Source organism: Mesoplodon densirostris, chromosome 11 (assembly GCF_025265405.1).
Source record: "Mesoplodon densirostris isolate mMesDen1 chromosome 11, mMesDen1 primary haplotype, whole genome shotgun sequence".
NCBI classification, from domain to species: Eukaryota; Metazoa; Chordata; class Mammalia; order Artiodactyla; family Ziphiidae; genus Mesoplodon; species Mesoplodon densirostris.
The window spans coordinates 106,107,434-106,121,547 of record NC_082671.1 but is presented as its reverse complement, the minus strand read 5'-3'; the positions used below and the strand labels follow the sequence as shown (position 1 = coordinate 106,121,547).

Sequence of the window (14,114 nt, the reverse complement as noted above, 5' to 3'; positions counted from 1 at the left end):
AGAAACATGATTTTCCAGATGTAAGGAACACCTGGATAAAATGAGAAAGCTACACATTATGATGGTCGTTTCAGGGAGTGGGAAAGGATGGCAAGAGGTAAAATATTATCTTTTCCTTTAATCTTTTTAAATTTCACTTGTTACAAAGAACTTGGATTATAATTGTACTTTTAAAAAGTAACTGGAAATTTAAAAGAAACAATGTATATTGTGTTTAATTACATTTCATAGAATTATTATCCCTGAGTCATAATTCTCTTACTACACCAGTATAGAGATTATTTCTTAATATTTAGGTGAGAACCATTTCCTTCTGTTTTTCAAAATAATTCTGTAAACTCATTTCCAGTAATGGCACTCCTCCCCAAATCAAGGGTGTAACAAGGGAGATGCAAGCAGAATAATCATGAAAACACAAAGCAATACAACAGCAACAAAAAAATTTCTAATTTCCAATAACAGCTCAATTTAGAAGAGGGTTTATATCTTCAGAACAAAAGCACTCCTCTTGACTTTCTAACCAGTCAAAATCTGGGTATTCTACAGTAAATCTGTGCTGTTATTCCCATAAAACTACCCTTTACTGCTTCTGCCTCCATTAGATTTCCTAAGCACTAGTGTTTTTATGTACAGGTTGAAAACAAAACCTTAATGTGATGTATTTATAATATATGTGTTCTTTGTCTTATCCTATTGTCTAAAGTCTTCTCCATGGCTGGACCGCAAATAATGTTCCTTTACGTGCTAAGTGATATCTGGAGAGTGGGAGAGGTTTAATAAATACCCAAACCCTAAAGCGTACACTGACCCATACCATAACCCTAACCCGTACCCTAAACCTAACTCGTACACTAACCGTAAAACAAACCCTAACCTGTAACCTAAACCTAACCCATAGCCGTACCCTAAACTGTACCCTAAAAATAACCTTACACCTAACCCAGACCCTAACACTAAAGCTAAACCTAAACCCTAGCCCTAACACTAAACCTAAACCTAAACCCTAACCCTAACCTCAAACCCAAACCCAACCTCAACCACATCCCCAAGCCTAAACCCAACCCCAACCACAACCCTAACCCAAAACCTAACCCCAACCTTAAGGTCCTGACAAGGGGCCTAAATAAACCAAACCCAACCCTAACCAACCCCTTCCCTAATCCAATGTGTACACTAACACTAACCCATACCCTAACACTTACCCTAACACTAACATATTTTCCTACCTTCACCTTTACAATAAACCTTACCTGTTTGTTACCCCTAACCGTAACACTTACCATTGCAACCCAAAAGTTTAGGGCTGCTCTGTTTCCAAGAACCTCGACTTCAGTACACCTTAAAAACCCCATGAAAGACAAAAGTGGATAAAGAAGTTGTGGTACTTACGTTCGATGGGATAACCCTCAACCATGGAATCAATGTCATAAAGCCAGTAGCAACATAATGACTGGATTTAGATACGATGATTCAAAGTAAAATAAGTAACACAGAAAAAGAAACGTATCAGAAGATATCACTTATGAAGGGAATGTAAACATGGCTACAAATGAACTGAATTAGAAAACAAAACAGAGTCTCACATTTACAAAAAAAACAAACACTTATGCCTACTTAAGGGGAAAGGAGAGGTGAATTGATGCATAAAATTGATGCATTGCTCACGGAACTGGACTCAACATCCCCTATTCCCTGCAGAGGAATATATCTGACTAGAAATAATCTTAATACCTATGTATTGATATAGTCTGTGTAAGGTAATAAAGCATATATACAGTGACATAAACACGGCAGTGAAAATCAGCTCAAACCAATTATAAAAATAAATTTCAAAAACAAAACACAGAAACAGCGAAAATCTTACACAATTCCTTCAGGGTCTCTGATGCAACCTGGAATGAATACATCTACACACACAGCTGGATGAGACATACGCCTGGACACTTGGGACTGAGAGGATTGGTGAGGTTGGGTGAGCAAACGCAGACGATTTAAAGCAATAATGCATGCAACCCTTTCCATGTGTCCCAACTCTCTAGGTTCAAGGGAATTTTATTTCAGCTAAAACATGCATGGGAAACGCAGAGAATGGGACAACGTGTGATCTGGACAGGTTTCTAAAACGCTCCTCCTTTTTCTTCTCCTTGTGCTCGGGTTAGGCATTCCAGCCACTTTACTATCAATCTCCACTCTTGGAGAGTGAGCGCCTTTAACCTCCTGTTTCACAAAGTTTACAATTTGTGCAGAGGATGAAAGGGAAGATGGGGAAACAATGAGAGACTTCCTGTAAGCATTTGAACGGGCACATATCACTTTAATTTCTTGTCACGCAGAAGAGTTAACCAAAGGCTCAGCCTGCCGCCCCACAACTAGGATAGGGCCTGAAGCAATCCTGCAGGTTTGCGGACATCTCACAAAAAAAGCGAGTTGATAAGTGGAGCTCAGGTGCACAGGAATTCACAAACCTGCAGTATTATAATGGACAACTATCGTCCAAAAATATGTTGAGGGAAGACAACCATGAGGATTTGAAATTGAGGCAGGATTGGAGGAAATATATTTCAAGAGTTAGATTGGAAAAAACTTTTAAGCACAGAAAATGCGGCACAATTCTGACAATGATGCACTTGGCCAAAAAGTGCTTATGCATATTTTCCTAAATATATTCAAGAAAACACGCATACTCCCCTTCTGGCCAACCAAGCAAGTGGGAAATGAAAATCCACAGTACAAAGAAGTCTCATTTCCCACCAGTCAAACAGACTATCGAAGAAAACTGTAAAAACTACAAAGGCAGCACAGCCGTGTGGAACAGAGAGCCTTGTTACACTGATGGGAGGGATGTAAATTGCCCAGCGCCACTCTGGAGAAGTCCATGGTGTTTGCTAAAACATCTAGAAACAGAGCTACAGAGCATAGGGTACTTCCACTCATGTGCGTATACCATGGGAAAATTGAAAATCAACAAGAATCAGCGACACCAAAGTTTAGGGCTGCACTGTTTACAAGAAAATCGACTTCGCTACACCTTAAATATCCCAGGAAAGACAAAAGTTGATAAAAAAGTTGTGGTAGTTATGTACGATGGGATATCCCTCAGCCATGGAATCAATGTCATAAAGCCAGTAGAAGCATAATGACTAGATTTAGGTACGATGACTCTAAGTGAAATAAGTAACACAGAAATAGAAACTTATCATAAGATATCACTTATGAAGGGAATGTAAACATGGCTACACATGAACTGAATTAGAAAACACAAAGGATTCTCACATTTAGAAAAAAAATCTTATGCCTGCTTCAGGGCAAAGGAGAGGTGAGGTGGTGAATAAAACCAGAGTTTGATATTAGCACAGGTTCCATTCCATAAACTAAATGTGTAATAGACAAGACCTACTCCTTGCTCAGTGAACTGGACTCAACATCCCCTATTCCATGCAGAGGAATATATCTGAATAGTAAGAATCTTAATACCTATGTATTGATATGTCTCCGTAAGGGAATCAAGCATGTAGAGAGTGGCATAAATATGGCAGTGAAAATCACCTCAACCTCACTATAAAAATAAATTTCAAAAACAAAACACACTAACGGCGAACTTCTTACACAATTCATTCAGGGGCTCTGATGCAACCTGGATTGACCACATCTACACCCACAGATGCATGAGACATAAGGCTGGACACTTGGGGCTGAGAGGATTGGTGAGGTTGTGTGAGCAAATGCAGGCCATTTAAAGCAATAATGCATGCAACCCATTCCATGTGTCCCAACTCTCTGTGTTCAGTGGAACCTTATTACAGCTAAAACGTGTATGGGAAACCCAGAGGCTGGGAAAACGTGTGATCTGGACAACTTTCTAAAACGCTCCTCCTTTGTCCTCTCCTTGTGCTCGTGTTCCCATTCCAGTCACTTTACTATTAATCTCCCCTCTTGGAGAGTCAGCGCATTTAACCTCCTGTTTCACACAGTTTGCAATTTGTGTGGAGGATGAAAGGGAAGGGGGGGAACCAACGAGACATTTGCTGTAAGCAGTGGGACGAACACATGTCACTCTAATTTCCCGTCGCGAAGAAGAGTTAACCAAAGGCTCAGCGTGCCGCCCCAGAAACAGAATAGGGTCTGAAGTAATACTGCGGGTTTGCGGCCAGCTCACAAAGAAGCGAAATGATAAGTGGAGCCCAGATGCTCAGGATTTCACAAACCTGCGGAGTTATAATGGACAACTACCTTCCAAAAATCGATTGAGGGAAGGCAATGAGGAGGACTTGAAATCGAGGCAGGATGGCAGGAAACATATATCAGGAGGTAGATTGGAATCGCCTTTTAAGGAAAGGCAATACTGCACAACTTCGACAATGATGCACTTGGCCAAAAATGGCGTATGCGTTATATCCTCAATATATTCAGGAATACATACATTTGCCATTTTTGGCCAATCAAGCAGGTGGGCAATGCAAATCCGCAGTAAAAAAAGTCTCATTTCCAACCGGTCAAACAGAACATCCAAAAAAATTGTAAAAACTAGGAACGCAGCACAGGCGTGTGGAAAAGGTAGCCTTGTTACGATGATGGGATGGATGTAAATTGCCAAGAGCCACTCTGGACAAGTCCATGGTGTTTCCTAAAACAACTGAAAACTGAGCTACAGAGCCTAGGGTACTTCTACTAATGGGCGTATACATTGGGAAAACTGAATATCAAAAAGAAACAGCCACCCAAAAGTTTACGGCTCCACTGTTTACACGAAAACCGACTTCGGTACAACTTAAATATCCCAAGAAAGAAAAAAGTGGATAAAGAAGTTGTGGTACTTACGTACTATGGGAAATCCCTCAGGCATGGAATCAATGTCATAAAGCCAGTAGCAACATAATGACTGGATTAAGGTACAATGATTCCAAGGGAAATAAGTAAAACAGATAAAGAAACTTATCATAAAATATCACTTACGAAGGGAATGTAAACATGGCTACACATGAGCTGAATTAGAAAACAGAACAGTCTCACATTTAGAAAAAAAAAAAACTCTTATGCCTGCTTAAGGGGAAAGGTGAGGTGGGTTGATGCATAAAACCAGAGTTTGATATTAGCACAGGTACCGTTCCATAAAACAAACCTGCAATAGACAAGACCTACTCCTTGCTCAGTGAACTGGACTCAACATCCCCTATTCCCTGCAGATTAATATATCTGACTAGTAAGAATCTTAATACCTATGTATTGATATGTCTCCGTAAGGGAATCAAGGGTGTACAGAGTGGCATAAACACGGCAGTGAAAATCAGCTCAACCCCATTATAAAAATAAATTTCAAACACAAAAACAGCGAAATCCTTACAGAATTCGTTAAGGGGCTCTGATGCAATCTGGACTGACCAAATCTACACCCACAGCTGGATGAGACATAAGGCTGGACACTTGGGGCTAAGAGGATTGGTGAGGTTGTGTGAGCAAATGCAGACGATTGAAAGCAATGATGCATGCAACCCGTACCCTAACCCCTAACCCTAACCCGTACCCTAACCCATACCCTAACCCTAACCTGTACCCTAACCCTAACCCCTAACCCCTAAACCCTAACCCCAACTCGCTCTCCTCCTTCTAAACCCTGTCCCACGTGCGGGCTAACGGGCCACTGGAAGAGCGACTGCCCTACGACTGGCCCTCTCTCAGCATCTCCACGCGGGGGGCGGGCCGACCCAACGGCATTACCACTCGAACTGCTGGGATTGGCTGACGACTGACGGCGCCCGGACTCGAAGACCCCCATCACCCTCACCGAGCCCAGGGTAACGCTACAGGTAGCGGGCAAGTCCATCTCATTTCTGGTGGACACGGGGGCTGCCTATTCGGTCCTGCCTACTTATTCCGAGCCAGTTTCTCCTTCCCAGATCTCGGTCATGGGTATTGATGGCAAACCATCCTTCCCACTCCAGACCGGTCCACTCCCATGTCATATAGAAGGACTCCCTTTTACTCATTCCTTCTTAGTCATACCATCCTGCCCAGTTCCCTTGCTACACCGAGATGTCCTTTTCCACTTAGGGGCCTCCCTCCAGCTGGTTAGACTTGACCCTAACGTCCCCTCCTTCCAACTCCTGCTTCCTCTTCTTGGCCTACCTCTAGAACCCTCCCCCTCCTATCCCCCTCTTCCAGTCACACTGAACCCAATCAATCCCCAAGTCTGGGATACTTCTAAGCCCATAATAGCAACACACCATTCCACCGTCCTCATCCACCTAAAGGACCCCTCCAAATTTCCATCAAGGCCCCAATTTCCCATCTCTGAGACTCACCTTAGGGGCCTACGACCTATTATCACCAGACTCCTAAACCAGGGACTCCTTATCCCCACTGACTCTCCCTGCAACACCCCCATCCTGCCTGTCCGCAAGGCCTCTGGGGATTATCGCCTGGTCCAGGACCTCCGACTAATCAATGAGGCCATAATTCCTCTCCAACCAGTAGTACCAAACCCATACACCTTGCTCTCCCATATCCCCCCATCCACAACCCACTTTACGGTTCTGGATCTCAAAGATGCCTTTTTCACTATCCCCCTACATCCCGACTCCTATTTCCTCTTCGCCTTTACCTGGACGGATCCGGATACTCATACTTCCAGTCAGCTCACCTGGACAGTTCTTCCCCAGTGCTTCCACGACAGTCCTCACCTCTTCGGTCAGGCGTTGGCACGGGACCTCACTTACTGCTCCCTTACCCCCAGCACACTCCTTCAATATGTAAATGTCCTGCTCCCTTGTAGCCCATCTCTCAGCCTCTCAAGACAACATACTGCAGATCTCCTCAATCACCTTGGCTCTCGTGGTTATTGGGTCTCCCCAACCAAGGCTCACTTATCTGTATCTTCTGTAACCTACCTGGGGCTCCATCTTACTCCCACCACAAAAGGTCTAACAGCCGATCGCACCCGGATTATCCGTGAACTCCAGCCTCCGGAAACAGCGGAACAAATTCTCTCCTTTTTGGGCCTTATAGGATTTTTCCGACACTGGATCCCTAACTTTGCTCTCCTCGCTAAACCCTTATATCTAGCCACTAAAGAAACCCCTCAAGGACCCCTCACCTCTCCTTCCGCTGTTAGACAGGCCTTTCTCACCCTCCCTAACGCTCTGATATCTTCTCCTCCCCTTTCTCTGCCCAACCCAAACCGACCTTTTCACCTTTTTGTGGATGTACGGGCCGGAATAGCCACTGGACTCCTTGCCCAGCCTGTAGGGCCTTCCTACCGCCCCGTGGCTTACCTCTCCAAACAGCTACACCCAACCAATCGGGGATGGCAACCATGCCTTCGGGCCCTAGAAGCAGCAGCCAAACTGACCAAACAAACACTACAGATACTCAACCACACAGGAATAGGTAATATCTCTGACTGCTTTCTAAGTGCCTCGCTTGGCCGGCCACCCTTGGCTGCTGTCCCACTCGACCAGCCCTTCAATTCTACTTCCTACACATCCCAAAACCCACCTTTTTCACCGTTAAAAGTCCCCATTTTCCTTGATTCAAAAAAATCTCACCATCTGCTACGGCAGCCGACCAAATCTAGCTGATACTGGGTTTCTTTGCAACACATCCCTCATGGTAAACACATCAATTGAAGCACCACCAGACATGTTTTTGTGGTACAATGGTTCCCTCACAAAAGAGATCAATTCTTACTCCCCCTTCCCATGTATCCCCGTTACTCTCATCCCACAACTCACACTGTATAGCCAAGCCGAATTTTCCTCGCTAATCACGCCGCCCTTTACCCGACAAAAAAGAGCTATCTTTCTTCCTCTGGTCGCAGGCATCTCTCTCGCCTCCTCCCTGGTCGCTGCAGGCCTCGGGGGACGGGGGGGAGCTCTAACACATAATGTTTCAACATCCCGCGACTTAGAACATAAACTCTAGCTAGCCATTGAAGGCTCCGCCGCCTCCATCTCCTCTCTCCAGTGCCAAATCACCTCCATAGCCCGAGTCGCTCTCCAGAATCGATGAGCCCTGGATCTCCTGACGACCGACAAAGGAGGTACCTGCCTCTTCCTACAGGAGGAATGCTGCTGTAAACGCCCTCCATCGCTTAAGAGAAGAACTCCAACGCAAACACCAACAGTCCGCCTCCCCAACTCCCGATTGGAGGCGATCCACCCTCTATACCTGGCTAACACCAACCCGAGGCCCCTTAATTCTCATCTGTATCTTGCTCATGTTTGCCCCGTTTTCTTAGGTTCCTTCGCCGGCGCATGGAGGAAGTCTCTCGGGTGGCCACAAACCAAATGTTCCTCGGACCTTACACCTTGCTTCCTACAGAAACCCCCACTGGTCTCCCCTAAGCCTCGGACCTCTGGTCGCATGACTCCCCTTTCGACTCCCCCATTCAGCATGAAGTAGCCAGAGATCGGAACGCCGCCCCATTACACCAAAGATGTCGGAATGTAAGGCCAACTGGCCCGAGGCAGGGGAACGCAATCAGATTCACAGGTTGCATCAGACCGAAACTCTCCGGACCACCCAGTTCCAGAAACTGACCTGGAGACATTCCGGACCACCCAGTTCCAGGAACTGACCTGGGGGCTTTCCACCCGGCCCAGCCTTCCCGCCTTTCGAGAGACGGGACTAGCGGTCCCAAGACTGATGTAATAACCGGCAACAGATACTGCCACGACACCCGAAGAGACCACCAGATAAGGAATTCCCTGCGCCCTCCCAGATTCACCACACCCCTTTCCCTTCTTCCCCTATAAAATCTTGCCCAGCCCTCGCCCGGGGGCGACTTCTCTGGCCCCTTTCTCTCGGACCAGTGAACCTCGCCCGGGAGCGCCCCCTAATAAAGCTCACTTGAAGCTTTCCTCTGTTTCGCGATGCCGTTTGTTAAGATCCGACCTTACACTTACACATCAAGGATGGCTCTGAGCTGAATTTCTGCAAAACAAGACTATCCCGTGCAAAGAACAACCCAGTAGAGCTTTGTATCCCATCAGCTACAGGAAGAGAATGGCTGCCGGCTACTGAAAGCCAGCAGCATTTACAACTTAACTCCCATGGCCTCTGCAGTGGAACGTCTGAGTTTTCTGTTTCTGCCCCTGTACCAAACAGCTGTGGTGTAATTCATCGTTCCTTCCTCCACCCACCCCCACCAACCCCTGTCCCCTTACCTGCGGTCTGCAGACCTCCGCTACGCGCTCGGATGCCGCTGGGGTGCCAAGGACCCACGGGACGGGTCGTTCCCAGCCGCTGGGCGCTGGCTCCCTAGACTCCCTACGCTCCGCGCTCGGATGCCGCTGGGGTGCCTGGGACCCACGGGACGGCTCATTCCCAGCCGCCGGGCGCTGGCTCTCTAGAGCGCCGCCGGCTCGCGTGGCGCCGACGGCGAGGAGCCCCAAGTACGCCCCGCGCCAGGTGCGCTCTGGCCGGGACGCCCACTTCCGGGACACTCTCATCCGTGAGAGGCACGCAGACCGCCGCCGCGCTCAGGTGACCCGCAGCCAATGCCGAGCAAGACCCGCCCCGGCGGCGCCGCATTCGCGCGGCGCAGCATGATCTCGGCGCTCCAGGAACGGGCGCCGGAACGCCCACTTCCGGGACACGCCCCTCCGCGAGAGGCGCGCAGACCGCCGCCGCGCTCAGGTGACCCGCAGCCAATGCCGAGCAAGACCCGCCCCGCCGGCGCCGCGTCCGCACGGCGCAGCACGATCTCGGCGCTCCAGGCACGGGCGCCGGAACGCCCACTTCCGGGACACTCTCCTCCGGAGGAAGCGCGCAGAACGCCGCCACGCTCAGGTGAGCCGCAGCTAATGCCGAGCAAGACCCGCCCCGCCGGCGCCGCGTCCGCGCGGCGCAGCAAGATCTCGGCCCTCCAGGCACGGGCGCCGGGGGGCGGGCGTCTCCTCTCCTGAGAGGCAGCTAGCGATGCCCCGGGGCGCGGGCCCCTGCGGCGCGGAGACCGCTCCAGCCTGAACTCACCGACACCAACGCCGCCAGGAGGAGCGCTTGGCGGGACTCGGCAAACAACCCAATGTTTTAAATGGAAAAAGGACTTCAAAAGACCCTTCTCCAGATAAGACATACAAATGGTCAGCAAGCATATGAAGAGATGTTAATCGTCATTAGTCGTGATGAAATGCAAGTTAACACCACAACGCCGACCCCTCCACACACTAAAACGCCTACAATCAAGAAAGCTAAAAATAACAAATGTTGGCAAAAATTTAGAGAAACCGATACACAATTTTCCATAGGGAAAATGAATAAGTTCTGGAGGTGGATGCTGAGAATATTTGTACAACAACGTGAATGTTGTTAATGCCATAGAACTGTATGCTCAAAATGATTTAAATGGTAAATGTTATGTGGGGGGGGTTAACATAATTTAGCCCCTGCTTTATACCAGACCCCAGAGTCAAAGCTTCTCGTCCATTTTCTCACTTTTACTTAACGTCCTACGATCTTCACACTCCCATTTAACAGACGAAGCTGAGCCTGAGAGGTTAAACTAAGTGACTTGCCCAAGGCTCACTCGGCCAAGTCTACACTGTTCAATGTTGCTGTGTTTACTGAGCACCTACCAGAGCACCTACTGAGCAATACCTCCAAGACCAGGATGAACGGGGGCTGAAAGCAGATTACAAAACATGGGTAGATCCTGGGGCCCTGCTCTCAAACACTGAAGTTTCTTGGAGTGGAGGGGATGGCCTTTGTCACCCTTGTGGAGCCTTTTATTCCACCCCACCGCACCCCTACAGAGGAGGGAAGCAGCTGGCCTGATAATATTGGCTCAGCTGGGGAGGAGTCCTGAGACTTTGAAGAAGGCATCTCCTGCCCCACTCCCCACATTGCCCCCTAGAGTCCAGTATGTGGGCACAAGCATCCCTATTGCGGGGCAGGAGGCACATCTCATGGCACCCCTCTCCTCCCGCCCTGCAGTAATGACACTGTACCCATACACCCGCCAGAAGGACAATGAACTTTCCTTCTCTGAGGGCACCATTATCTGCATCACCCGCCGCTACTCCAATGGCTGGTGTGAGGGCATCGGCTCAGAGGGGTCTGGATTCTTCCCCGGGAACTATGTGCAGCCCAGCTGCCGACAGCCTGGGATCTCTGGGATGCTGACCCAAGCACCGCCTTGAGTGAGCCTCTTGAGTCCCACACCAAAGCCTGCTCCAGTCTAGACTGGACCAGACCAGCATGCCTCCTGGGCTGTGAGCTGTGTCTGTTCCTTCCCCCCATTTCAGTGGGAAGGGGTCCTGGTAAAGACAGGAGGTACCCAGAGGCCTGCTGGAGACAGGAAAGAACTGGAAGCCAAGAAGTTTGGTGACCTTACCCACAGGGGACCCTTACGCCATGCAAGACAGGGTCTCCAGCTCCAAGTGCCAACTTTGAATAAAATTCTGATGACCTCCTGATGATTGCCCTGCAGGGCTAGCGGGCCGAGGAACTGAAAGGCAACCCACCTGTAAGGCTCCCGCTCATTGAGCCTCCTCTGCCTGCCCTAAGCAGCAGCATCTCCCATCTCCTCGGTGCTCACTGAGCCCTCCACACTAGACCCCTGTGCCCCTCTGCGAAGGTGGGCCGCACCCTGCTCTTTTGCCTGTTGCCTGCTTTGTTATGGATTCAGTCTTGGTTCCCCAGGCTGGGCACTTCTCCAAGAGTGGGGACCAGCTCCCTCACTTAGGTGGGGCTCTCTGAGAGCAGAGCTCACCTCGCCCTCATCCCCCAGACGGCAGCGTGAGACACCTCGCTCACCTCCGCCCCTTCACCTCCTTCACAGCTCTGAAACTCCAGAAAAGGGAGGTGGGCCTTGGGTTTCCACTGGCTCTGCTTTAAAGCATCATGGCTCTCTGTTCCATACGGGAGGAGGGGGACTCAAAAGGGCCCAGTCAGTGGGGCGACTTTGGTTAAGTCCCTGCTTTCTTGCTGCATAGACGAGGCTGGGGTGCAAGGAGACATCGTCGGGCTCTGTGAGTTCCCTGGCTGGCCAGACCCGAGCCCCGGAACAGTGTGCTACCTCTTTCCACCAACAGGAGGTGACTGTTCCCTCGAGCTTTTTATCCTGTGGGGATGCTGACAGGGTGGCGGGGGGCGGGGGTGAAGCAAGGAGTGTAGTGTACAGTCACAGTAGGTAAAGCAAGATCTAGGCCTGGGACCGTTGGCAGGGACCACCTCTCTCTGTGGGGAGTCCAGTGTGGGGGAGATGGGGGGGAACATTTTGGGGCCTGGGTCCTCTGGACAGAAAACTGGAGAAGGGAGGCCACGCGGCCCAAGGCAACAGTTAACCACAACGTGGCGGGACATGTTCCTTCTCGACCCTGACAGGGAACCCCGTCCTCCCAACTGAGAGGGCAAGGTTTGTGGAAACACTGCTGCCTGCTCAGATATGCGTGCCACGCTGCTGCGGCCAGACTCCAGAATTCGCTTGCAGTGGAACTGGGGGAGGCAGCTAACCTCGGTTAACTGCACAGATGGGGACAGCTCCCAACTCCCTCCGCCAGTCCCCAAATGGACCAACCTCGGATTCCGGGAAATCCCGGAGGGAGATACCGAAACGAAAGGGAAAGGGAATAATAAAACTAGCTTTCTCTTTCCCGAGCCCCACCGCTCCACCCCCTCCCCGCCCGGGTGGCCCCTGCAGGCCACGTCCTCAGCACCTGATGCAGGTGTAGGCGCACTTCGGTGGAGGTTTCCCAGGGCACCACCCTGGCGCAGAAGGAGCTGGGCTCGGCCTTCTGCGCCTCCTGCATAAGGCGGTGCATGGGGTAGTGGTGGAGCGGGAAGGCCACGTCGCCGCCTGCCAGCAGCCCCGTGGGGCAGAAGTCGTTGGCGCCGTCGCTCACGTAGAAAAGGTGCTCGAAGGGCACGCCGTCGTGGGCCCGCTCGCGCAGGTAGTCGCTGAGCACCTTGTGCTGGCACATGTTGGCGGGGCAGCGAGCGCAGCTGTGCGCGTGGAAGGGCCGCAGCGCCAGCAGCCCCCAAGGGCCGGGACTCGACGGGTTGCTGAAGATGCGGCAGAACAGGCCGTGGTGGCCGGCGGCGCGCAGCGCACTCTCCACGCCAAAGGTGTTGGCGTCTGAGATGAGAATAACCTCAAAGCAGGCGCCCTGCTTGGCCACAAACTGCAGCAGCTCGCCCGTGCCGGGCGACAGGGGGATGGCCTCGTAGATGGCGTGCAAGTCCCGCGGCCGCACGCCCTGCTCGCCCAGGTACTGGAAGACGTGCTGCATGTACTCGTTGTAGAAGCCCTCGTGCTAGGTGGCACGCAGGCTCTCAGGCAGCCGCTGGCCCGCCGCGGCATGCGCACGACGGAGTCGTCGCTGTTTTCGTCCACGATAGTCTCGTCCAAGTCGAAGGTCAGGAGGAAGCGTGGCGTGCCGGGCACAGCCATCCTGCTCTCCTCTACCAGCTTTGTCCTGAGCGACCCAATCCTTTTGTGGTCACCAAAAAGAGTCCCTCAGAGGAAAGGGGGACAGGACCTCTGAGCTTCTCCTGCAGGGTGGGGAGCGGCGGCTGCGGAGGTCTGTCCCGGCTGAGTCTGGAGTGTCAAGAGTGGGGAGAGGCCCTAGCTGAGGTATTTGGGCACAGGATCGAGCGAGGGGTGCTTACCGGAATTGGAGGGGACGCTGTGTCTTATCCATTCCCGGATTTCCGGGCTCCGGCTCTCAGGAGTCCTTCCAGTCCAGAGGATTCATGAATGGTGTGCATCTGGGCTGTTCCCTCCACTTCCCCCCATCCCCATGTTATGTATTTTTAACCACAATAAAAAAAATGAATGAAACACTGATAATACATGTTACAACACGGATAAACATTGAAAACATTCTAAGTCAAAGAAGTCATACTGAAAAGGCCACTCATATCACAACCGTCTTGTGTGCTTTAAATCCATAGCAGTTTTGAAAATGAGGGGATGGGACTTTCCTAGTGGTCCAGTGGTTAAGATTCTGAGCTCCCAATGTAAGGGGCACAGCTTCGATCCTTGGTCAGGGAACTAAAATCCCGCCTGCACAGTATGGCCAAAAAATAAACGTCAATGGCCTGGTTTGGATCATAGCATCGTCCTTGAACCCATCAGAGCACCCATAGGATGGAACATGGGATTGGCTAAATGTGGA

At 50.4% G+C, this 14,114-nt stretch overlaps 1 protein-coding gene across 1 annotated transcript; it reads right to left on the bottom strand.

Moving 5' to 3' along the window:
* Window positions 1–9,442: 9,442 nt before the first annotated feature.
* LOC132499596 (phosphoethanolamine/phosphocholine phosphatase-like) lies at window positions 9,443–13,637 on the bottom strand. The gene is given in 5 exon segments (XM_060114244.1): window positions 9,443–9,959; window positions 11,708–11,846; window positions 12,602–13,295; window positions 13,298–13,427; window positions 13,606–13,637. Coding segments are annotated over 5 exon segments (1,512 nt in total).
* Window positions 13,638–14,114: the final 477 nt, after the last annotated feature.